The sequence below is a fragment of the Photinus pyralis genome, unplaced genomic scaffold (genome assembly GCF_008802855.1).
Source record: "Photinus pyralis isolate 1611_PpyrPB1 unplaced genomic scaffold, Ppyr1.3 Ppyr1.4_LG3b, whole genome shotgun sequence".
Lineage (NCBI taxonomy): Eukaryota > Metazoa > Arthropoda > Insecta > Coleoptera > Lampyridae > Photinus > Photinus pyralis.
The window spans coordinates 2,573,847-2,601,363 of record NW_022170510.1 but is presented as its reverse complement, the minus strand read 5'-3'; the positions used below and the strand labels follow the sequence as shown (position 1 = coordinate 2,601,363).

The window sequence follows — 27,517 nt, the reverse complement described above, 5'->3', positions numbered from 1 at the left end:
GAATCAAAAAATGAAGTTTGAAATAAATTTAATTATGTTCCATTTGAGATAATAGCGGAGAATATAGGCCCAATATATTCTTTTATTTCAGTTCATGACATTATTTAACAAGTCAACATTGGGCAGTAGATACGCTACGAACAAAATGAATGGAAAACGTCCAAAATTATTTGGATTCCTTCTAATAATTCAGCTTCCGTTATGACCAGAGGTGGTGCAATGCGAACAATGGTCGTACCCGCTCCTCTAATCGTCAGTACCTTTTTCTCTATGAGCCTGAAGCACACATCTTTTGATGTTATTCCGCACCCTGCAACCAATTATTAGAATTTAGGCTTCTCGTTATGATCAAGTTCATGTAAAAACTTATGATTAGTGTAGGAACTGGTGACACAAAGCAAAGAGTACCCATAATACTCTTTGCACAAAGTATGTACAGTTTTTGAAAATAACATATCAAAAATCGTAATAGCTGATGGATCAATTCTAACCATTAAATTATAGGGAGAAGGACATGTGAATGTGAGCTGAGATGGTACACCAGAGGGGGTATTCCAATATAATATCATGACTGTTCCTTTAATTTCTGCAAATGATGAGTGATATCACTGAATCAATGTGCAAATAGTTTTGAATTTTTGAATATTAACACACTTTGAGAACTGCGCAAAGGTGGTGCTAATGCTAAGGTTTTATGTATCGTAAAAATGTTAATACCTTGTCTTAAAACAATAGCATAGAAGAGCCCTCTGCCCCGAACTTCTTGCACGATACTTTTGGGCAATTTCTCCAGTTCTTCCCGTAAAATTTCTCCTAAACGAAAAGCATTTTCGGTCAAATTTTCTTCCACGATGACCTTCAGAGCAGCAGTCGCAACTGTACATGCAAGAGGATTACCTCCATACGTAGTAGCATGTTCACCTGGTTCCAGGCAAAGGACCGTTTCGTCATTAGCCAAAACTGCCGATATCTAAAATAATAATTACGACTTACTATTTTGACCTCTAAAACTACACTTCTTACCGCCATTAACCCTCCAGACAGAGATTTACCTAAACACACCAAATCTGGCTTTACATTCTCGTGATCTGCTGCCAAAAGTTTTCCGGTACGTCCCAATCCTGTTTGTACTTCGTCGTCAATCCATAAGACATTGTATTTGGTACACAGCTCTCTTATTCCCTTAAGGTAGCCAGGGGATGGGACTACGCAACCGGCTTCCCCTTGTATGCATTCAACCATGAAAGCACAAATATTGGGATCATTTTTCAATATATTCTAAAAAAAAGTCGATCAGATGGTGTTTTGTACAAAACTGTCGATCTTACTTCCAAGGCGACCAAATCGTCAAAGGGTATGATCAGAAACCCTGGCATGTGTGGGCCATAAAACTGTTTACATACTAGATCGGTAGAGCTAGAAATTGCGGCTAAAGTCCTTCCCCAATAATTTCCCTTTGCAAACACAATCTTTGCCTCGTTATCCGGAATCCCTTTTTTAATATAACCCCATCTTCTCGCAACTTTCAAGGCCATATCGCCAGCTTCCACCCCGCTGCTAACGGGCAAAACTTTGTCGTATCCAAGCAAGCTTGTAACGTATTGCGCATATTCTCCCAGTGCTTCGTTGTAGACAGCCCTGGCCGTCATAGTTAGCGTTTCAGCTTGGGCTTTTAACGCGTTCACGATTTTTGGGTGGCAATGTCCTTGATTTATAGCCGAATAAGCGCTTGTAAAGTCAAAATATCGGTTACCATCCACGTCCCATAGAAAAATCCCTAGTAAACAAAGTGGTTAGCAATCGAAAAGGCGTTTTACATCAATATCTACCCCGTCCTCTAGTAACAGTTACAGGCATCGTATCGAAGGTTTTGACTCCAAATTTCTCTTCTCGTCGGACAACATAGTTTTGTGTCTTGTTTCCGGACATATTGAAATACCTGCAAATCCTTTATGACTAGGTATATAACAAAAACACCAATTGCTCAAGAAAGGAATATAGTAAATGGGAAGTGCAGATGCAAAGCTGATAAGATTTTGGTTATTCAAACTTCTTTTGCAAACTGTTGTTTCTTACCGAACCATTCAATCCACTCATTTGGCGCCGTTTTTGTTCAAACACCTGAAGAAACACCTCAGATGATAACCTGAAAGCTAAAGTAGCGCTGTTTTCGAAATGCAAATAAGACGATATACTGTCTTGTCGAAACCCTGCGTAGCTTGCTTTATGGTTGAACAGATGATAATGAACGTAGGTACGTGTAAGCAAGTAAATTGAAATATCTACCAAAATCGGTGTAAGAATATTGCGCTGCTGTTACCAATTGGAAAAAGAACTGTTAACTATCATTGTAATTAGGTGGTAAATTACAATTTATACACGTTTTATAATTAAGCACTTCCGATTTCCTTGTTTTTCATTTCATTGTATGCTATTGTAACGAGTAAACACAAAATGTATATTTTATCAGTCCAATTCGTAGATTATGAATGGATACCGCAAGCTCTATCTGCGCGTTTATGGCATGGAACCAAATGGAAATCTTTACCATCCGCGTGCGGTAATAAGAATAGTGATAAAACCAAGGTGCTTATTCGTTTAAAACTGCAGAGTCAAACTGCCACTTCGCCCACCAAAAAAATGGCGTTAACAGAATGGGAAAGGTACATATTGAGATTGAGTAAAACTTGATCAATGAAACACATTCATTAGATTTCAGTACCTAAATCACGTTAGTTCTGGAATTTTTTGTTGCCCTCACCAACAAAGCTATGCGTTATTGACGATGAGGGAACAACCCACATAGATCGCGCATTGATTAGAACACGGTTCCCGCGATTTAATTTTATTTAATAAAAAATCTGGATACAAATGATACAATGGCCCATATGAATAAAAGTAAGCAAATGCTTATACTTGCAAAATTCAAAGTAAATACTCGTAACTGCCCCTTCATACTGGTCTGTTTAGCATGGTTTAGCAGCGCTGCACTGCGTCCTGTCCTTCTGCTTAGAAGCGCTGCTAAGTCGCCCAGTGCGAAGGAGCACTTACGAGTATTTACTTTGAATTTTGCAAGTATAAGCATTTGCTTACTTTTATTCATATGGGTCATTGTATAATGTGAGTTCACTGAAACTGCAATTTTTGGAATAAACAAGTCCAGGTCAAGCGTTCCAAAAAACTGCTTTGTAACAGTGTCGAATAGTACGATCATAAAATTTGATCTTTAAATATTCCATTGATTTGTTATTAGGGGCTGACGTATATTGGTAGATCGTTAAAGTAGAAAAGATGTTAGAGAAAAACTTACCGGAGTTCCAAAAATCAGTCCTCCAGGATTTGCAAAAAAATTGGAAAACAAGAAATCGCAGCGATTCCTTAACAATCCTGAATGAGTAGCTTACGCTTACGTTAAAGCCAATCACGAGAGTAATAGGGAAGGTTCGTGGTGAAAATCCTTTTAAAATAGCCCAGTACAGAATTAGGTGACGCATTTAATACTAAAAGAAATAAAGTTGGATAATAATTTAAAATTACAATATATTATGAATAAATCCACATCCTCCCTTCAATATTTATGTTTTGTAGTTAGAAAAATGATCATTTCTAGCGTATAGTTTATGTTGATAGATTTTGTTTTTTCTTTAGTAAAGTTATAGGTATAGCCAGGATGAGGTGCTGGATTTTTGTCGACTATACAGGGTGTCTAATGACGCTGATTATTATATGGGGAACCAAGGAGAAGATTTGTGAAAAGTTGTGCATATAGGTTATTGAATAGCAAAGGATAGGTACCGAACTTCGCGTGCTACTGTCCGCCAATCCTCTGTTGGAGTCCTCCAGCGGGCATACCAACAACACATGGTACGAATCGTCTCTCGCACTGGACTCACACAAGTCAACTTCTCACTTTCCGAACCGGTACAGATAACCCCACAAATTCCCAAAACACATTCAAATTTGCAGATCCTGGGCCGAACCTACACTGTCGGAATGAAATTCAGGGGTCCTTCCTGTAGTTGCTGTTTTCTATCTCGTGTCCCATAACTTAATGGTAATCTCCTTCAGTTTGCGTTTAAATTCCGAGAATGGCAGTATATTAGAGTGCACAAAACCATTTTGTAAAAAAAGGGTAACCTAGATATACGTATATCTGTGCTATAGTTGAATATTGCAGAGTTTAAATATTAAATTAATTTAAATATTGCAGGGTTTATATATCATTTTTCAAGCTTTGTAACTTGGCGAGTGTATACGTGAGCAACATTCAATCAACAATCAGCGTTACTTTATTGGTTACTACGCGGCTACGTGGATTAATTCAAACTCAGAGAATTGAGAACAAAAGCTTTGTATATTCGTGCTCCGTTGAATATTGACCAAGTCTGTCCAATGCTTACTCTAAAATACGCAATTGAATGGCTTTTAGTACTGAACTTTGACAGCGATCCATGTGATTAGCATCTTACGTATTATGGAAAATACCTTCTAAAATAAAGAAATAGAATGTTACTTTATATTCTAAATATTTTGTGTAACCACTTGTGCACGTTCTGCCTTTTTCCATAAAATCCTTAAAAGTGAGTAAAATAAGCTACACAATATTGATTTAAAATATTACGACGTATATTTCAGCAAAAATATGCCCCATTCAACTTTCCCACCTTTATTCCTTGCAATTAAGTTAGTAGTAAATAAATTTGGCAAATTTTCTATAACTTATTTTACTACTGTTTTCAACGTAGGTATCGTTATTCTTACTTATTGACAATTCGTTGAACTTGTCGATTATTTATAGACACTTTGGTAGTAAAGTGGTTGTATGGAAATATTGTAGTAAATATTCTAGAAACTCAGATAGACATAGATGCACCACCGGCGAAAAGAAACGAAGATGGATGTGACGCATTCTTTCCGGGAAATACGATGTTTTGTTCGAGAATGCTTATTTCCCAATACATTTAAAATTTTCCCGGATTACCGCGTTCGAAATTTAGCTCCATGGGAATGGATCGTCCAGAGTTGTAAAAATCTCTCTTCGCCCTATTTGGTTTTTCCATTGTTACCTACAATGCCCGATGAGAAAAAATTTTGTGTGCGATTATGAGAAAATACTAAATCCCATTCAACAATATGGTGTGGTTAATTATAGGATATCTAGACTAGTTTTTCCTATTATGCGGTGACGTAGGGTTATCAATTTATAAATATAATTACACCTACATCCTTTATGATTTTGAATTATTTTCAAACTAAATTGCAATTAGAAGTGGGTGCCGAATGAGCATGAATTTCCAATCGATTGTGTGTTATAAATTGTATGCAAACAATGAAGAGAGATAAGATAATAAACATTACGCATTTCATTCCACGCATGATGCCTCAATTAGGTACCTTCTATTGACAGTTAGTGCACTTTGCTAAATAAATAAAAGAATATATTTACTTTCAATCCTAACGTCATTATCTTGGGGTAATTAGTACCCTGTTTTTAATTGATATTAATCGAAGTCGAGGGATATACATTGTATTGAATTAGGTACAATTTGTCAATGTTGGCTTGAAATGTAGGTCCTTCATCGTGTTGAAAAGTCTCGGTAAAATAAAAAAGGCAGGATTACTTATATAATTAATTCATAAAAGGTTACAATACAACTAGCGCCGTCAAATTCGGTCACAAAACTTTGCATTTATATTTTTGAAATGGACCACCGAGATTCGTTAATTAAAATTGCACTTTAGTCCAAATCTTGAAAAGGTACTATCCGAATTTTATTTACATAGAAAAATAGAACTCTCAAGAACTTTGATGTTATGTGTTACAGTGGGTATGATGCTAATAAGATAAAGTTAGGGAAAAGTTACGCAGAAGGTATAACAAAATCAACGAAATTATTATGACATTTGTGTCAGAAATGGTGTATAGTAAAAACGAAATGGCTGAAATTATCTTTCTGGAGTTAAGTAGTTGAGTAGAGAATGTCGATTGTTTTTATTTTTGGCTGGGTGTTCGGCTGAGACCTCAGCAATCACAATAGCTATAGAGACTTGAAATGTTCACCAAAAGCTTTCTGCTGTAGTATAGATGTGCAGGCTCTAACTCTAGTCGATTTTGAGTAAGATTACTCGTGAGATCAATAATTTTAAACTTTGCTAATAAAATACTGATCTGTATTACCAAAAATGCGCTTTCATCATGCATATGCTGATTTACAACTTGTTTCTAGTTTCGGTTTGCTCGCATTGGGGATCAAATCGTGGCACTATCATTGGCTGGGTTTAAAACATAACTCTTCAGCATCTCAGAATTGTTTGGCTACATTTCGTACAATTTAAAAATTTAGTTATAGTCTGTCCCAGAAGAGAGTGTACGGGTACGAAAGACTAATTTGTGCATTTGTTGGGGATTTATTGTTTACATCTAGTTCAAGATAAATGCCCAGTTAGTTCAAATATCTGTGAGGGTTGATCTACTAGTTTCCCCACTTTTGTTATTAAAGTCATAATTGACGGCCTGTTTCAATTACTCCGACGAGTCTACCTAAAACGGCTAAAATAGAAATCATTACAATCTGAAAAGGAAAACGTGATTTTTGACACAAACATTAAATATGTCAAAAACGAAATGTGTATAGAATTTTGCCTAGAATCAAAAATGAATGAAAAAATATATGAAGCATTCTATTTAAAGTAAGCAAGTTAGCATAAAGTTCCAATATAACCGGAAGCTTGCAAGTATTTTAGTTGAATTTCTCTTATCGATACCAGTACTTATATCGTCCAATTTTCAAAAAAATTAGAGGTTTCACTTCCGAGATATAGATAGCGGGGGTTCGACGTGGAACACCATGTATATTGTACTGTAAGAAAATGTAGAAATTTTAATTGTAAAGCCTTGCATTAAGTGTTGCAAAATCCGTACGTTGGATGTCGCTTGTTGTCGTTCCGATCTTTTAATTATTCCCCACTTGTTTGCTCTTCCTTGTCCCCATATAAAAGCATGATTTTGTAATTCATCAGATAATTTCTTCCCAGATCACCTACCTACTAGAAGTTATATCCAGATATTAATCCAGAATCGCATTGCCGTGTATTCCAGACCCGAACATTAATTCATTATTTCGTATAACCCAGATCAGAATTACTTTTCCGTTCATTTTCCATTTACCAGATTGCGTCCATTTATTATTATTCTCACCAGACCTGTTAATTTTGTTTAGTTTTGATCCCTTTGCCCATCTTACTTTCCTTGTTAGTCATAACGACAATTTTTGTAGGGTATACAAGCCTGCAGAATTTCCATTACCTAGTACTGCAGTGATCTTTTGCCGAAAGATGCAGCTGGTGTCTTATAAAAGATATGAGTTGTGGGGCAAAAACACCGTCAGTGGAAGTTACAAGTGGGGTGACGAGTCTCACATGGTCCACAGTATTTCATTTTTTTTTCTTCTTTGGCTGAATGTAAGACAGCAGCTACAGAGCGTGATACATAAGAAAGAGCGTCGGTGTCAACAACACGTAAATCAAATAACGCCTCCCTCTGTGCAATCTATACTCCATGGCAGGCCAGGTCAACACGTAGACGTAGAGATGTTCACCTTCAGAAATGATTGGTTCTTTTGTTACATTGCCCCAGGCTTGCTGACATAGTTCCCCAAAAAGATCTCGTATTTCGTTATGTCTGCGTGTACTGAGTCCACCCTTTACAACAAAGGGCACGATCAATATTGAATTCATCACTGCCGCAGCCACCACAGAATATTGGTATGGGGACTAGTGTACGGTGATATCTGATGGCAAGAGCATCTCTGAATTCATGGGGTGAAATTGTTTTTTTTTTCGTTGGTATTACTGAAAGCCAGGTGGATGTTTTAGTATTTTGTTTATTATTGATCTTTCAATTGTTCGTTTCTGTTTTTGTGGCAGTTTTGTTAGAATCATCTCCAGCATTTCATTTTCATATATTTCTTTTTGTTGATTTCCTTCTCTTTTTTCAACATGTAGAGACTTTTGATGTTCAGCAAAATTTATATTCTGAGAGTTGATTAAGGATGTGGATAATATTGGTGTACTGAAAGGGTCAGATATATCAAGTCCACCTTTCTGAACGGGAAGGGAAAAGAGCTGTGCTTCTAGTTCATCTCTTAGTAGTGTGGCAAAAATTGATCATGCAATGCATTAGTTAAGGGTTCAAAAAATTCTTTTGAATTGCTTATAACACGCAGTAGAAAAGACCATTTAAATTGGGCTGCTTTAGTTAGAGCACTGTAGGCGGCTTGAGATGAGTCTTTGCAGATTGAAATTAACCTCTCGATTATATCCGTTCTTTCCTGTTCCTATGTATCCACCTAGGAAACGGGAACCAGTTATAATGGGTATATTAGTGCTGCTACAATTGGTTTGTCAGCTTCAGAAACTATTAGAAATGATTTTTTGCCTTGTGGGAAGTAGCCGTATGTTGATCCTGTTTTGTTAATAATATCCCACCAGTTACGTAAGTCATGAAAACATTTTTCAATTTAAGTGTCTTAATAAAATCTCTCAAATGAAAAAAAAATGTTATCGTATACTTTTTAAACTAGACAAAATTTGTGATAATTCAGGTCCTTAACGCACTCTGTATGTCTAATAGTTTCCGAGATAAGACGTTTCAAAGATTCGTAAATTCGTCTGTGTTTATTAAAATTTGCGTTTTTTTTTTCGCAGACAAAAAAATAGTTGGTGGTGACTTGGGAACTGTGAAGTTGAAACAAAAAGAAAGTTGCTACTCTTATCTTCAGTAATCAGTTCAGTGAAAGTGTTCTAACGAGTGTGTATTATGAAACCGTAGGAGCACTTGTTAAAGGAATACTTTTACTACGAACTCGACCCTTTCCAATGTCTTTGTTTTTCGAAGGGGGGATGCGAAAGGGAACTCAAGCTTATATTCTGCTTTCATACTACTAAAGAGTGATGTGCAACACGTTTGTTGTACTGGACGATAGATTCCTGCTACATAAGTCATCTCATCTGGTAGCAACATCTTTCCATTACAGAAATATTGTTATAAGGTACCTATGTGCTGTATTCTTAAAAATCATTATGATTATAATACTGTGGTTGTGGTTGACGTTATAACGGTAGTCCGAGATGAATTTCTTTCCAATGACCAAAATAAAATGAATCCATAGCAATCCTTAAAATTAAACTGCAGAAACAAGAAACAGGCAGTAGAAGATGCCGATGTAGAAATTGTTACTACAGAAATTTCCTTCAGTGGACAGTACCTCCGCCATTTTGGCACGGAAAAATGAGAACTCTCAGAAATTAAAACAAATGGTTTCCGTATTTGCACAATCAGATGCTAGAGCAGATAAAGTGGCGGAGCATGGAGAAAGTTTCCTTGTAACTTTATATGGTGGTGACATTGGCACAAAAAATCATAATAATTTGCGGTGCGAAAACCTGGTCAAGTTACTAGCCACAAATACGTTGAGCTTAGAGCGTTTAGCACCGACATCCGACGCCGTTCACACCTGGATTGGAGTATCCAAGGGTGGGGGATTGGAGGTGGATACGACACAAACGTTGCTGAAATTTATTTCATGTCGTTGTAAGAAAGAATGCACAGGAATTTGTAGCTATAGACTGGCAAGACTTAAGTGCTCTGTAGCAATATGCAAGTCATGCAATGGTTAGTCATGTTCACTTTCCCAGAAGTAAATGTTCACCAAATTATGTTATTCAAATTTAGGTCATAAAAATCCGATACAACTGAATACCGAACAATCCTCGAGATCATTTTTGGGGTGTAACTTTTTGACCCGATTATCTACGTAGAAATAACACCCTTTCTTACATCCTTAGCAATAACCAATAACCAATTTTCAAAGCGATTGGACGTTTCTAAACAAAGTTATCGTGCACACGAACAGACAAACAGACAGTCGTGCACACGAACAGACAAAGAGACAGACAGCGGTACAAAATTATAAATGATATTAGTCCAACAGGCGATGGATCTTGATGAGGAAGAAGAAGATCACAACTTTCTCATCATGGCAGAAGCTGAGGAAAAGGAGGATGTCAACATTCTACCTCCTTTTGTCCGCATTCACGGAGACTCCGCAACACCAAGTCCTTCCAAACGAAACGGCTGTATCTGAAAAACTATTAAACTTAGAGTCCGTTAAGGGCTTGAATTGACGCAAATTTTGTCTAGTTTAAAAAAGTGTACTACAATAATTAATTTAAAATCTCGACAAAAACCGAAAGAAGTATAAAGATGAAGTGCTGTCGCACGTCTTTTAATGTCGAAAACTTGGATTCTTCACATCCTAACAATTTAAATGGAAAAATAGAGATGACATATCTGATGCAAGGTATTATCATAATTTGACTGTACTATAAAACTATTTCAGCTTTTGGCCTGTGGTCAGCCGGATGGAGTTATCCGAATCATGATTTAAATTGTAAAAAGTCCATTGTAAAGCGTTATTCAACTTAAAAACGATTAAACAACATTGGCCGTAAAAAGCTGAGAGTGATTACTGAAGTTCTTTAGAATTACACGTAAAAGGTCGAAAATGAATTTTCAAAATTTAAACCGTAAAAACATAAATAGCATCTAATGACATAAAAACATAAATAGTACCGCAATGTTGTTTGGCTGCGTACAACTATGTGTCTTTACAATAACAGCACATGATGAATTTATTACAAATATTTCCAGAAAATTAAAAAATTTAACATGCATTGTTTCTCGGGTCTATCACAAAGATTCTGTTAAAAGGCAACCTACGAATTTTTTCGTCAGTCTTCAAATCTAATGCGCTCTGCGTGCCATATAGTAATAGACCTTTAGATACTACTGGGTCTGTAAACAGCGTGTTGACATTACGTGGTGGAAGAATTTTTAAGTCTTCATAGCCGAGCCGTAAGAGTTTTTCCAAACAATATATAAACGACTGTAAAGTAAAATTTAACGAAATGTGCATTTTATTATAACCCTAATTGTAATGCTCATACGTGACTTAGCAGGGATTGCTTATCATCGATCTGCAAACAAAAAAATAACATGAGCTACCTGTTTACTGGATGTGTAGATTCAAACAAAGAAAAGTGAGCAAAGCTAAATCTATCTATTAAGTAAGCGTTGAGCCAGCAGTGACGTGACATTAAGGAAAGGCATCAGCCACTAGGGTAACGTGTGCCAAGAAAATGTGAGTAACACGAACAAAGGGACAAATCTCGCATAGTGTTCCAATCAGTACAGGCAGTGAAGGGATAAAGCTCGCATCACTAACCATTGTAAGAACAAAGGAAAGTGCACTCACCTTATCTACTTTGCTATGACATATTTTTACTACCGGACCTAGGACGCCGAATTTTTGTACTGTGCGTTATATGCGAATGGCAACATCTTTCACCCGGCATTGATTGCTCACTTTGAAACAGTCAACTCTCTGAATTTGTATAACTAAAGTTAGTACACAGTTCGCCTTGTTTCACTATAATTACCATGGGTCAACATATTTTTAGAGTGAGTAAAAGCAATGACTCACGCCACAAATCTGAAGCAATGTATCAAATAGCTTTCTCTTGATAATACTTTTTTGTGTATACCCTTTTTTAAGCAAATAAACTGCAAGTAATCAATATGCAAGTATTTGTATTTATCTACTACGCGAGCGAAAATCATACGTCTAACAAGTATAGTGATTGTTAATATTATGATTGATTTAAGGGAGCTTCTATTTATCAAAATTAATTGTAGTAAAGTAGTCAACCGTTCATGAATATTAAAGATGATATGCATATCCGCCACCGTATTACGCTTCAGAGCATAATTTATATGCATTGTTGCTCTTGTGATTACAATGCCGACTTGGTTTTTTTGTCGAAAGGTCTGTTTTCTATGCATCTTAAATGAGGAGTATAATCATAGTAAATCGTTGTCGTCTTTATTTTTGGACAGATTCGTTTCCTTCAGGTTTCGTCCAATTTTAATAATAACAGATGTGCACAAGCGAGTACGAGACAATATAAAGTTCACCCTGGTCGGGTTTAAATGGACATGCATTCATGTAAAATCCTGTTTAATTCTGTGTAAAGTTACACTGGACTAATAAAATCATAATCTTAACCAAAAATCATCTTTGTCCATCAAACTCCGGCCATTCACTTTTGATAAAGCTCAGAGATTCTCCATTTTGCCAATAAACACTTGACTTCTTTGAAATGAAATCTATTCACAAACAATATGTAACAGGTGGTTGATAAATTTGTCGGTGTAAGAAAGGTTATGCGTGTATTATTACTTCATAAGTAAAGAAAAGAGAACTACTGTTCGAGAAAATAAAGAAACCAGTGTTCAGGCAAATAAGAGTTAAAACGTTACAGTGTTGCCGGTTCTAAAAACCGTCGCGTCGATGCATGAAAGGGGTACTCTCCGCCATACCTTCGTATGTATACAAAATTTGCTGTGGATAGAACAGATACCACTCGCACACCTGCGCATGTGCGATTCTGCTCTGTTATGTCTATGGATAGGTGTATCAAATTTTATTCCAGTCGGTTGAGCGGTTTAGCCGGAAATGAGAGTACAGACGTACCGATAGACCTACAGACCGACATCATCGAGATTTTGTTGGATTTGAATTCATGGTGCTTTTAAACGTGTATGTCCGTCAAAAAAGTTAGCGGTCATTTTCCACCCCTTACTAACGTGGGGGTGGTAAAAACGGCGTGGTTTTCTTTCATATTTGAGATTCAGCGAATACTTAAGTAAAAATATGATGGGAGAGCGGCATTTTTACTTTTCATTTTTAATAAAGTGCAACCGAAAGCCGTATAATGGAGGTGTACGAAAATATTCGTCAGCCGCGTAGTGGCAAGTGATATTGTTTTGCGAACCTTGAAGTTTTTTATCAAATTTGAAGTGAAAACTGTGCTGCAAGTTCAACAAAATTTATAACTGGGTGCATGTTAAATGCGTTACGAGTCGCCATTAAGAGTTAACCAATATAAAGGGCCATCCTTACGAAAAAAGGACGCTTCTTCATGTAATAGCCGGGAATATTTCTAAGCGTTTCGTGCATTATTAGATTATTGTGCTCTCGCTTAAATAAATTGTTACCACAAAAGCGTTGGGGTCCATTCCGTTGCGCCATTTTGTTTGTAGTTAGTTACGTTGAAAAACTAGTTTACTAATCAAAGTTGTGCACTTAATTTGTTTACCGAGACTCCTTAGTAACAGTATAAGTGAAACGGCACCAGGTAAAAAGGTTAAAGACAGTTAATTCATGCTTTTGTTGGCTGTCAAAGCCCTAGGTGGTAAGGGTGGACATTTTTCATACTGTGAAACATTGGTAATTTTTTCCATAAATAAAATAAATTGGAGCCAATCCAATAGAGTGTAGTCTGAATATGTCGATTGCAATGTAAGGACATTTGACATGTCGTTGACTGTACGGTGACGTAACGATGTCGGTACGTATAGTATGAATCGAGCCTAACTTTGCCAAATCAGTAATGTAGAAACATCCATCGCGTCGTTTGCCACTGTCAATCTAGCTAAAATGACGGGTCCCAGTAAAAATTGCAACCTCGTCTACGTACCGCGCAGGTACGTAAAATCCAGATAGGTCAACGTAAAAAGGTATTCCAAAAGAGAGAACGATGAAAACTTACCAGAAAAGGTTGAGGGAAGGTAAACTTGAGGGTTGAGTTTGAGTGAAGGTAAAGGTAAATCTACGTAATGAAAAAATGCTGCGTAATAATGTAACATATCATCTGGTATTGTTTAAGTATAAATACAAATCCGTAAAAACGCTTTAATGGAGACACCACGGACTTCAAAGATAAATAGGGTAAAGCTAAAACACTAATACCATTAAAGGTATACGTGAATTCAGAAAAGTAATGACGTATCAAGAGAAAAATCTGCATCTAACAAATGCGAAAGTACAAACTTGACTTGAGGAGAAAGCATTATATCTGCTAAACAGAATCAGGTCGGTTAACTTATTTTCGCTTAGCCGATCTGCTTCTGTTAAACGGATATGTTTCCGCCGAAAAAATGACCTTGGACTTGGCGCGTGCGCAGATCTCAAGGTCAAGTTGTGCTCATATCGGTGTTGCTTACCTACTGGTAGCGTATCCACCTCCCAATTAATAATCAGGACAGAATAACAATGAATGTGTACAAATTACACGAGAAACCTTTGTAAATGTTTGCAACGATCTATGTTTAACTCCGTCCAGAAGATCTTGTACGAAAGACACTAATACCATAATATTTTGAAAATTTGCTTCAATTAAGCACGGGAAAATTTCCTTCAAAAAAGAAAATGTCAAATTTGACGGTGAGAGTTAATAAAAGACGGGAAATTATATAGATTATATGGCAGTGGTCCTAAAGTTAATTGTGCAACAAAGTTAAATTAATTAAATTCTCTTTATATAAATGTCTTCTCTACATTGAGGTACTTCTGGTGGCAATTAAGGGTTAACAAACAAGATAAGAAATGATACCGTGATGATATTTGACCGTTACAGAATAATTAATGAGGTATACTTTAGTATAAAAGGGCATTACATGTTACAACAATGTTTTCTCATCGCAAGTGGCATTTTGTGAACGCCCCCGAATGCATTAGGCGCCGGCGTGCGTTTCAAACTGCTATATAAGCAGATGACGGAGACGTCAAACAGTCCTAATACTTCGTTTTCTAACCCCAGCAACAGGTGAGTACCCCTTTTCTACTACATTTACGCACGCATACGTACGCAATTTTTTGTCCGCACACACTTCCGCCAAAACTTCTCGTGATTAATTGAAATTAACAGGACGCTTTATTCTAGCAATAAAGTTTGTAATTATGTCAAGCAACCCATTTTTTCTTCAACATTAGCTTTTATGTAAGGGCTGCTTAATTACATAATTTTTGCGTCAAATAAAAAGTACGCGTCTCCGGAAAAAGTGCCAATGAAATTATGGGTTCTCTTTGATTAGACAATACCGTTCTGCAAATGCATAAATTAAATTACCCCTAAGCGTGAAATTTGTAATGGACCTGAAGTGCAACTTTGTAAATGGAAAACAAGAAGGCAAAAACTGTAGGAATGAAGTGCGACGGAGCTCATATAAGCTAATAGCATGAGAGTGATTTAAGGGCGCTTAAAGAAAAGAAACACTTAGGTACCTAGTGGTATTTTTGTGAGTAATTGTTTTGGGCATGTCTCGGAATTTGTTTGTATTTCTTATCTTGCATTTACTTCATAAAACAAAATCAATCCTTTTGTCCCAAATGGAGATATAATGCGTATAAAATGGTTGTTTCCACGATGAAATATTAATGTTTTGTGCGTTTGTTTAAACAGTTCATTCAAAGTGAGTTCATAATTATAGTAATAAGATCCACATGAAATAGTAATTAGTAAAATTGTACCTCATGTCATTTAGAATTAGAAAGAAATACTTTTTAAATTATTTGAAAATCTGCCTCAGGTACTAATTGAAATCATTACAAGATTCTCATCAGGCGTGTGGTTCAATAGCGGCCATATTCACCTTTTTTGTTTGTAATAAATGTATAATTATGTGTAGATGATAACATGTAGTCGCTCCCATCGGTATTAATCTTGGGATAATTAAAATTGGGACCTGGCCTAAAGCATAGTAGATTGGGTTATCATCAATATAGGATTTCTCCACAAGGGTTTTATAAAGAACTTTAAATTTAAGGGGGGTGTACGTTAATTTTGCATATAGCACGTTATTGTTGCAATTTAACTGATGAGATTGGTTTGAATGAACGGGAAAGAATGAGATAAATGCCCTTGCTGATTTTAATGACATTATGTTAGTAACAATGCAAAAGAAGATCAAACTCTCATTGAAGTATAGTCCATTCATTGGGAAAATGTTACCAGTTTCCAAAAGTTATTTAGAACTAAATACAAGATTTCCCTTAAAAATTTACGCTGGTCCCTTAATTTTTAGTTACTACATACAATTGAATTTTAATCGCGGGGATGAGATCACTCCTTAATTGAATGAACACAAAAGGTTGAGGCGGATGAAGTTTGAAAAGGCGCTATATAACTGTTGGTACGTGGTACCAACAGTAGCTATGTTTTCTTATCTATTTTTGCTTAACGTTTTCTAAATTTTCAAATAACATAATTACCTAAAATAGTCTACGAAGAATGGATACTTATAACTGTTTGCAAATTTATGATAAACTATTCTAGATCTTGAAAATTATTTGGTACATCGGTAGCCTAGAGGGTGATAGATACAAGAACCCAATGATCTAGCTCTAGCTCATCACTTTAAATTGGAAAAGATATTGAATCGCGAGTTTCTCCATTTTTTGTATATCAACCATATACACATTTTAGGTTGACATACAGAAAATTGATTGCTCTTTTTAAATACCTTAAAAAAACGTAGGCATTGCATTTAAAAAACAAAAGTTGCATCGATTTCCGGTTAAACCGGAAGTTTGAATATGCGGTCACATAGATCGTAATGTCACATATAAAATTATATTTCATTTGGATCTTGCCAAATAAAAGAGATATTGAGGTAACCCTCTTATCTCGAACGCACTGTATACTACATCAATCAATTAGCTGTCCTGCATCGATAAACTCAAATGAAGACATTGACGAAGCAATTGATAAATTAACTACGTGGATAACCAACACTGTAAAACATGCCACCACTATCCAAAGACCAAACTAAGCCCAATACGGATTATAACAACCCTCCAAGGCTCCAACCCAGTTTGGATAGATGGGTTAATTATTACCTGCTGTGTATACTAAAGTCATTTTTAAATGAACGATCATTTGCGTAAAGAATTAACCCAACACTATTTAACAATAACAAACCTACAGCCGGAGTTCCACAAGGCTCTATATTAGGACCTATCCTCTTCAACGTATTTGTACACGATCTGCCAGAACCACCTAACGCCACTGTGACTATGTATGTTGATGATACTGCTTTACTATGTCAACACTCGGACATCCTAACGGCTACCAAGCAGCCTCAAAACAGCATGAACATAATGAGTACCTGGTTTAACAAATGGTGTTTTACACTTGGATATCTAATCCAATATTAGAAGAGAAGCGCGCAAAATCTGGGAATTGGCGCATAAATTAGCTTAAAATGAGCACATTATTTTAGCGGTTGGGTGCCGATTCAGGGGGGGGGGGGCTAACTTAATCCAGCGGAACTTTCTGACGTGATACATTGGCAGTTTGGCTCCGAGCTAAACGTGATAAAACTGACATTAAAGTTATAACATGTAAATAATGATTCTAGATTGTAGTGTATTCCATAATTAATCAATACATTCAAACTTATTATTTGAGCAAAATTGAAATCTATTAACGTTTCGATTACCAACCGATAGAGGGCGAGAGCCATTTTGTAAGGTAATCGAACAATTAGAGTAGATGTGATGTTACATAATTTGTCGTCAACTAATTGTCAATTACGGTCACCAAAACTTATAACTGACCACATTTCTAAATCAAGTTAAGTAGGGTTTCTCTAACGTAGTGTACGTAATTACCGCACTAACTAGTGTTTACTAAAGTAGGCAGCGCTTATGTGATTACCTATTCTGTAACACTTTATTTGATTCAAAAGTTGAATTTAAGCTCATGAATGTGAATTAATTTCCGCTGTCCGGCAATTATTGAATTTCAGTTTAGTTCATGTTGACACGGGATAATAAGGCATAAACAACTTCTTTAATGTTTTTCTATATATTTGAATATAAATATTATATATTCAAAACGTATACAGAGTGTTCTAGATCGAGTGCGAAGGACTGTTGCTGTTTTGGGTGTTACTTTTAAAATTCCTTTTAAACAATAATGTCAAAATAAACTTTAAATTTCCGATTACTGATGTATGATTCATCAGAATTCATCAGTATTACTTTAAATGTATATTTGCTTAACGAAATTTTAGCCAGCTCACGAATCTACAAAACATTGGCCATCTAACTTCATCTCGCACTCGATTTTTAATAATCACTTATGTGGAGCTTTTGTGTTATTTTGTTATTTAATTGGCGTAATAGTGGACGCAAACTTCCATAAAGGTAAACGAATGGAAGTAATATAAATCCAACACTATCCAAAGGTATACCTACATTCCATATTTAACTTTTCAATAAAATCAACCTATAGATATGTAAACTAAAGTTAAATTACTTACTCGAACATCAAATTTTGGTTTGTTGGCGAAGTAGAATTAATTAATATGGAAATTCGCTGTATTGTTAATAAAGAAGGGAAGCTAAAGGAAATTAAAAATTAATCAATAGGTAATATTTAATTTTTTTACAGTGGAACTCTACTAGCTCAAACTTAACATGAAGCATTCATTTGAGGTTGCATTTGTAGCTGTCATATATGCGTGCATTAGTAATTATACAGAGTATCGACTTTTGAATAATTGTCCTTGTGATACTCGAAGTCGGTATTTTATAAATTACAACAAAATTGCACTGGCGCAACTTATTATGTCATTCTTTTCTGGGATTCGATTCTTATCAATAAGTCCAATACAAAACCTGTTTAAGAAAATGGTTCTCATAGGTCTATTTCTTTAGGAGTACTATAATTATTTCAAACAAAGTGAATATGCAAGTTCCTTCAAATATTTGACCACTAATTTATGTAAATCAAAAACCATAAAATGACTTACAGTAATGGATGTGGATGAGATTCCTGCCAGGTTACAATTATTCTTATCTCGCTCGCTTTCCCAATTATGAAGTATAAATCAAATATGCATTGCTCAAAGTATCCAATGACAACGACAATTCAACTCATGTATAAAAAATCGCATAAGCCGCAGTGCAATTGCCACTTTGACAGCGGCAAAAGTTACCTGCAACTTTTCCAGCGACAAATGCACTAGTGGTTTTTTCACTTATTCATTTTCGGACCAATTATCGCATTATCCTTTCCCATATGACTAGTTTGACGTCTGTCAATAATTGATTAATTTGGTGAATTTCTTGTTCGTTAAATTGTCCTGCCGAATTACACTCAAGGTTTGTATTTAAACTGAGTAAATTTGGGTTGTTGCAATTCAAATCTGTTTCCTTTTAGCAATTGAACTCGAAAAACTCTCAACCTAAAAATGCTCCACCTGCGGTGTCGCATTTTTATTAGTTGACAGTTTTTCTCGTCTAATTGCTAGGCAACAGATTTTCATTACCTAAACAACCCAAATTTACTCGGTAAAATACAAACCTCTTGTGCAATTATAAGTGACTAAATGACATCTTTCATTTGAGCGATAATTTAACTCGTGTATAAAAATCGCATAAGCCGCAGTGGAATTGTCACCTTGACAGCGGCAAAAGTTACCTGCAACTTTTCCAGCGACAAATGCACTTGTGGTTTTTTCACTTATTCATTTTCTAACCAATTATCGCATTATCCGTTTCTATATTAGTTTGACATTTGTCAATAATTGGGTGGTTTGGTGAATTTCTTGTTCGTTAAATTGTCCTGCCGAATTACACTCGAGGTTTATATTTAAACCTAGTAAATTTGTGTTGTTGCAATTCAAATCTGTTTCCTTTTAGCAACTGGACTCGAAACACTGTCAACCTGTATTAGTAGGCAGTTTTTCTCGTCTAACTGCTAGGCAACAGATTTTAATTACCTAAACAACCCAAATTTACTCGGTAAAATACAAACCTCTTTTGCAATTATAAGTGAAAAATTAAAATTGTTGTAAATATGTGAACTGCTTGATTGTAGAAAAAAATATTGATATAACAATTACTCTTCCAAAGTGGATTGGTTCTAGCTAACATTTACTACCCGCTGCGAGTGTACCACTTCTGCCTACTACTCGAATTACTTTAACAAAAAAGAACACCCGTTAATTTACTTGTAGGGTGTAATGACAGAACTTGTCTAATTCAACGAAACCTCTTCAATCACACATGAAAGGTTACATAAAATAGAAATTAATTACCTAAGTCTAACTCAAAGGTGACCACGATTTACTTAGAAGGTCTCGGATTAAGTTGGAACTGAGTACCTATTATTGATAATAATTAACGTCGCGTTATCGAAATAAATGGTTTCATTTCATAACTCTATGCACCTAGCTTTGCTAATTAATACGAATTTTTGTAGCTTCCTTCATTGAAGCAAAGAGTATGTCTACGAAGAACCTGTGTAATTGTGGAACAATGAAGTATGTAGAATTTCTGTCGATATTTGCTTAGTTACGTATTGCCGTATGAGGTACGCGTATACTAATTTTCAATGTGCGGTGATTTTTATGTAGTTTCGTCTACCTATTGTAATGGTACCAGTATTTTATAGGTTTATATGTTTATAGATTTGTATATTACTTCTAAGAAACACCAATTGCGCCATGTTGGAACAAAATGGCGGACACTTTTATAAAAATCTAAGAAAGGAATTTTTTTTGTGTTTTAAGAAACAATTTGTCACGCTGCAGATGGTCTTATATTTAATGTTTATTTGGGACAAATGAATGCCTAAAGTTTGGTCGATGAATGGTATTTCATACATTATCTCTTTTATAAACAATTAAAGGACTAAAGGATAAAGATAAAGACGTAGCAGTACATGAGCACGCATGTTTATGAGGCGCCGTTTGTGTCATAATTAAAACCGGAAATAATGTAGACAAATTAACAAATATATAAACTTTTACTCAGAAATATATTTTCCTAAATAATATATAAGTATATCACTTCAAAAGTGAATATTTTGTAATATGAAAACTTTATATATTTTTGACCAAACTATATATTTTTCGTTCACTGCGGTAAAAATATATAGAAAGAGTGGTTCCACCGGTTCACAGTAGAGGGCGCCACTGGCAGTCGTTTTCCTCCAAATAGAATCTACAATGAATGCTTCGTTGTGGTGTGAACTTGTTTTTTTGGTATGTAGAGGTCACCGGTCTGTGCACCAAAAAAACAAATTTCACACCACAACGAAGTATTCATTATTTTATTTTGTGGAAAACTAACGACTGTGGCGCCCTCTACTGTGAACCGGTGGAACCACTCTTTCTATAAATTTTTACCACAGTGAACGAAAAAATATATAAAGTTTGGTCAAAAATATATAAAGGTTTCAAAATATTCACTTTTGATGTGATATACTTATATATTATTTACGAAAATATATATTATTCTGAGTAAAAGTTTATATATTTGTTAATTTCTCTAATATATTTGTTAATCTGTCTACATTATTTCCGGTTTTAATTATGACACAAACGGCGCCTCATACATGTTGGTGTGATGTGACTTATTGCAGGGAGGCGGAAGTGATAAAAGCAATACGTTTAAAATAAGAGAAACAGTCTTCACACAAGTGACTTAGGTAGCAATAGATTGGGTTAAGTATGGGATCTCGTATGGGATGCTTTTTTTGCTATTTTTGAAAGCCATCTAAGTGAAAATATGACACAGCCTCTAAAAATTCCGAAGGTATGCAAAGTTTAAATGATAATAATAAAGCAATTACCAAGAATTGCATCGCATTAATAACCATAACATATAGACCTACCAACCCCCCAAACATTGGACAAGGATTTTTACGAAATTTGAACAGAGGTGGCGTCTTACCAATGGGAAATGAATGCAAGTGGAAATCCGCTTTTTGTAAATCGTTTACGATTACTTTTTTAACTTGTTTTCATTAAATCGCATTGTCTAACCATGGCTTGTAATTGCAAAAATCTAACTTGTAGATATGTATTTCGTTATATACAAATATCGATTGTAAAAATATTGATCATTGATTATTTGCATTTCTTTCAAGTACCTGTGTATATTTTAATTTACTTTTGCTCATCATACAATTTTTTCGCACCTTTGCGACTTATTCTTTTCACTAATTTTTTTAATGAATTTATTAGACTTTCTGTTTTAATTTTATTCGCCAACCAACAAAAAACAAAAACAAACTAATAATTGTGACTAAAATAATCATCAAAATAGATATATAACATGTACTCAATCAACTTGCGCGCAGCGGCGGGGGGGGGGGGGGGGGGGTATAAAACAAAATTGGACCAATGGGGCTTCCGACAACATCCGAATTATAATCGACAAGCTTTTCTGAATCAATTGCCAGAATGCGGGCATCGGATTTTACATACTCAAGTCCACCCGGATCCCGTCGAAGGGTGGTGTTTTTAAGTGGCTCATTAGATATATCTCGGGAACGGTTTGGAATTTGGATTCGGGGTCCATTACCTTTTTTGAATAATCCATTAAAAGGAATCGTTTAAACATACTTTCAAGATTGCCGCTTAATCGTAACAATTATCACCTTAGTGAGAACTGTTATTATGGTATTGACAAACAAATTAAATTGACCTTCTGGAGATCTGTAAATATTTATGATCCAAGTGGTATCTAAGAGCATTCTAATCTACATTCAATTGATAATTTTTCAATGTGATGTAGTGGTTTGCATTGTTCACTTATAGCCTTGTACAGTGCATGGACTTGGACCTATTCTCTTATCCCACTGAATAACTAAATCTGTACTTATCCATTGTCTTCTTAAAATCCATAAGAATATCCATTCCTACCATACCAGCAGTTGTTTCTCTCCGACTCTATTTACAGTACTTTGTATGTTTTCATTTGCAACATTGTCCCAATTGCTCTTCCTTTTTATATCTCCTAAAGAGTCTTGCTTCCACGTTATCGATTCTCTTCATATGTTAAAGATACACGATGCTTTGCCGTCTAATTTTATGTTAAAATATAAAAGCTTGAGAAGTTTGCGCTGCCGAAACTCGTTCACGACAATTGGAAAATAATGTGGGAATTCCGCAACTGCGAAATAACATTGCTTGCAATAAGGTTGTACAAATCTATCTCAGTGGAATTTTAGTTACGTCAAGGTGACTTTTTCTAAAATAATTATTTCCTTTTTTCCATTATGTATATTTACCATAAATTATAAGCAATAATCAAAGGTCTGAGTGGAGAAGAGTGTGTACTACCGTAGTTACACATTTAAGTACTTTTAAACAATGGTTTAAGCATTGTGGAAATCTGACTTGTTTAGGAAGTGATTTTCGTTACTAATGCTAAATGAGAGTTGATGCAGACCGGACCCCCCTACCCGAGGGTATTCCGTACCCCCCCCCCCCACCGCCAAACATTGTTAAAAAAAACCGTAAAAATGTTCAGCTCCAGGCGTCGCATTTGCTAAGGACGGGTCTGTAGAAAATATGCCGATGCTGAAGGTTTGTGCGTATTTCTAAAATGGGGTAGCCTCCATTCTGAACCGCTTTTGTTTTGCTGAATCCTATTTTAACTGTAATTAGTTTTACAGTGGAAGTAGGTAAGCACTTCATCTTTCAGACTTTATTTGGAATTGGAACTTTCTGTACAGAGTTCCGACTCGACGGTGGTATCACCTGCCTGTCGCTGCTGTTAGTAGGTAATTTGGTTTTAAATTTCATTATTTAATTTATTGCTTAATGTTATATTATTAAACTGAAATCTCCAAGCTGCCCATCTCAAAAAACACAGGTAGAGCCTCTTTACTTCAAAGACAGCCTCTTACATTACTTAATTCTAACTTGGACAAACACAAAAGGAATTATATTGCAGATCCATAACATATTTCTACATTTTAACGGGGATGTTTTATAACTTTTAACTCCGGTTTTGAATTGTGAGAATATTGCAGCAGTTTAATTATAAAACTCTCAAAGAGTATTACGTTCAATTTTATTCGACCTTAGTATTATAAAGATTACTGTTTTGCAAGTAAACAAGGAGATTTAGGGCAATAATTCTTACAAAGCAAATTTATAAGGAAGAGATTATGTAAGTATGTAGGTACACTTATAACGATAGCGTGAATATTATCTTTACGCAAATAACTTACGGCATTATATTCTTCTTTGTTTTCTCTGCTTTGTTTTAGTAATCGCGCAAAATGTGACAGAATGTTAGAAATCGAAGTAAGTTGGATAATATTGTCGATGGACAATAATGTATTTTTCCGACAACCTGCACATGTAACGAAATTTAAATTACTCATTTGCCTACATACTAACAGGCTGATTCAAATTCTAGGGCCATCATTGGGATCTCTGAAGCCCGTATAGTTTAATCTATTTGCAGCAACATTTTATAGTTGATAGTGGCGTTGGGCGATTCGGAACTGTGGCCAGAACTCCAAAATATCACCAAAAATGTTCTCTTTCATATATTTGTTATGATAATATTTATGAAAACGTGTGAAATATTATCATAAACTCCTTGTTTGCATCGGTAAGGTTTGTGCCGATATCACTAAAAATAGTTTTGCGTTTACCTCTTCGCTCTATAAATGGTTTAAATGCTAAACAAAACATTGTTGTGGAAAGATCTGAAACTAAGGCAAACAAAAAGGCATAAATAACATTTTATTGTGTTCCTTCCTCTTTCTAATGTTTCCCTCATTACATATGGCCCAGCGTAATCAATCATTTGAGTGAAAGAGATACAATTAACAATAGGAAGTATGTTCTAATGAAGGTTATCCCATTAATTACTTTGTCGGCTTTGAATTCGGTCTCAAACATGCAATACAGTTTCTGACGATTCGGTTTGCTATATTTTTGGTTGAAACTTAAAATTAAAATTGCTCTGATGTTTATGCGGCAATAATGTTTGTGGATTGGATACATGTACTTTTTCAAGCATATGAATAGCTGAGAGAATTTTGATTGTTTATTTTATAGGATATGTTAAAATGGCATGAATGAGTAGATCGAACCGCAAGGGTAGATAAAGTGATCAGTTTAGCCGCAAGGGTGGATAAAGAGAAACAGCTTCGGACTGTCCAGTTTTTAGTGGTACAGAACATCTACTGACTACCATGCTTCGAAGGGTAGGTGTAGCTGACCACCACAGCCTTTCTTCAGCAATTCTTGTACAGAGCCTCGAGAGGTCTGCAGGATTGTGCCGATGTGTTTCCAAGTTGCTGTTTTAGTGGAACCTTGAATTTGGATAAATCGACTTGCCACAAACGTTTTCCATTTGGAGGGTTGGCAATCCGCGCTAAAGCTATAGTGGAATCGGATCAGAGGTATTGGACAAGTGAATGAAATTCGTAATGAAGTTCCCTTTGTTCAAACGCGACAAAATTACTTTAGATAAGCACATGGTGAGCTCAGGCAAGGTAGAGGTGTGTCGGGATGAATATGTGGGGTTCTTATATGCAAGCACAAATAAACAAAAAAGTAATCCGGATAGGCGCCACTTAATAAATGTTAAAAGAGTGCGGAGGAATACTTACTAACAGGGTAAACCAGGCAGGCTAAGAGATCCTTGTTCTCGTCTTGCTACGCTAAAAGGAATACAATACTTATAGGGAAAGAACATATCTACACAATAATTGATGTCACAAATGATGATGGTTTAATGCAATGATCTCAAAATATCACAAATAGGATACTGTAATATATAGATCTGGTATGTAAATATTTGAATTTAAAATAATCTTTAGTAAAAAGGGAATCAACAAGTAGCCGGGGAAAGTATTTATCAAAATAGATTTCCGCAGAAACAACGCAGTTACAATCATTAAGTGAGTTTCAAACAATTCGCTAGTATTGAAAAACAAAATTTAATCAAACATTAAAAGGGGAAAACGACGAAAATAACTAAATTTACCTTTGAACTTCCGGTTGCAACCTGTTGAGCTTAAGAGAACGCGAAACTGCAAATCTGTAAACAGACAGACACACAAACAAAAAAATAAGAGGGGTAATGTTTCGCGTTGCACAATATATCGCATAAACAATGGATAATGTCTGACACGAGGGGTTATTCTTGTACGTGGAATTGCAACAAATACTCTAAAAAATCAAGAATTCGAATGACTTTACCACAATACAAAATTTGGTTCGACTATAGGTCGTTCCTTACAATCGGTATGAGATTTTAAACAAGTTGTAAATCAGCATATGCATGATTAAAGCGCATTTTTGGTAATGCAGGTCAGTATTTTATTAGCGAAGTTTAAAATTATCGATCTCACGAGTAATTTTGGCTGCGTTAAATAATTAATTTTATTTAATTTCAATTGAGGGTACGTCTTCATTTTGTAAAACAAATCACAAAGTAAATAATAAGTTTTTATACTGGTAGCGCTATCTAACGGTAAAATTATAGCACCTCCGAAACCCATATCGAAATTATTTTCTTCAATTATCGATCTCACAAGTAATCTAACTCAAAATAGACTAGTGCCTGCACATCTACACTATAGCAGAAAGCTTTTAGTGAAAATTTGAATTCTCTAGCTATTGTAGTTGTGGAGATCTCAGGCGGACAGCCGGCCTGCCAGCCATAACGAATATAATAGCGTATTTTTTTTTAAATGCGGTAAAAAGTGACATTAGGTTTTAAGAAAAATACTATAAAATGTACAAATAACTAAATCTCTATTGAATAGCAAAACAATATTATCAATTCAAATGCAAACAAACTCACACGAGCTCAACAGCGCACACTATCCAGGCTGATACTTTTAATAACCACTTTGTCTCCTCCCAAAGCATGATAAACAAGGGACCCTCATCTGTGGACCCAATCTCTCTAGCCAAAACCAAGATACCTTGCAGGTTCCATGAAATAAACTTGCGAATGATTCGGAGTGATTGATCTTGACAATGAGGACATGTAATTTGAGTAGAAGTGTAAGTTTTTATTGCTGCATTTGAATTAAAGGAGCGCTTCACTTGATTTGAATTGTTGGCATTGGATCGAATATGTCAGGGAACTTGCTTCCTTCCGTTATTTTTTCCATAGACTCCTTTCCCTTGACCTTCCCGAACCCCACCACTCGAGAGAACTTAACATCATTTATCATATCGCTTTAGCGAACAATTACCCGTTACAGCTGATTAATAAGTTATACCGTAGAATGCTGTGTAAAGACAACCTCTCGAGGTGCACTTCCCTTTCTCAGTTCCCTGATTCCCCTTCCATTTATTATTCCTTACCTTACATAGGCCCGATCTCTGATATCATTGCTCGTCTTTTCCGTTTCCTCAACATCTCCATATCCTTCTCAGTCAAGAGTAATCTCAAGTCTAATTTGTTGAAAACTAAAGATCCTATACCCCCCTTATCTAAATCAGGGGTTTATAAATTGGTTTGTCGAGATTGCCCAGCTGGTTATATTGGTCAAACTGGTCGCTCATTCAAAACCCGGTTTTCCGAACACATCTCCGCTATTAAAAACAATAACCTCAATTTCGATCACCCTAACCAAGGTTCTTCCTTTGCCCACCACATCCTGAGTTCTGGTCATTCGTTTTCGAAGGAGGATTTTGAAATTCTTCATGTTTGCAATAAAAGCCTCAAGCTAGACTTCCTAGAAATGAAAGAAATTTACCATCACTACAGAGCGAATCCTCAACACTCCTTAAACGAAATTTTAAATTTAAACAAGCATTTGTTATTCTTGACTA

The 27,517-nt window shown here is 35.6% G+C and overlaps 2 protein-coding genes across 6 annotated transcripts in view; one reads left to right on the top strand and one right to left on the bottom strand.

The window, feature by feature from the left end:
• Nucleotides 1–13: 13 nt before the first annotated feature.
• Nucleotides 14–25,730, bottom strand: LOC116166915 (ornithine aminotransferase, mitochondrial-like). 5 transcript variants are annotated; one of them, XM_031482127.1, is made up of 7 exons: nucleotides 25,713–25,730; nucleotides 25,336–25,386; nucleotides 1,830–1,939; nucleotides 1,329–1,777; nucleotides 1,024–1,278; nucleotides 718–970; nucleotides 14–310 (listed from the first exon to the last, which is right to left on the bottom strand). In XM_031482127.1, exons 3-7 carry the CDS (start codon nucleotides 1,927–1,929, stop codon nucleotides 135–137), a joined length of 1,233 nt encoding a protein of 410 aa, XP_031337987.1. In that variant the 5' UTR covers nucleotides 1,930–1,939; nucleotides 25,336–25,386; nucleotides 25,713–25,730; the 3' UTR covers nucleotides 14–134. The 5 variants fall into 5 exon arrangements, with proteins under 5 accessions (XP_031337987.1, XP_031337985.1, XP_031337988.1 ...); XM_031482125.1 differs by lacking the exons at nucleotides 25,336–25,386; nucleotides 25,713–25,730 and adding an exon at nucleotides 23,938–23,957; XM_031482128.1 differs by lacking the exons at nucleotides 25,336–25,386; nucleotides 25,713–25,730 and adding an exon at nucleotides 3,311–3,384.
• LOC116166911 (glucose dehydrogenase [FAD, quinone]-like) overlaps nucleotides 14,689–27,517 on the top strand; it is a 361,388-nt gene continuing 348,559 nt past the window's right edge. Inside the window, exon 1 of the mRNA XM_031482116.1 lies at nucleotides 14,689–14,727. The gene's annotated coding sequence lies outside the window, so the exon portion shown is untranslated. The remainder of the gene's footprint in view (nucleotides 14,728–27,517) is intronic.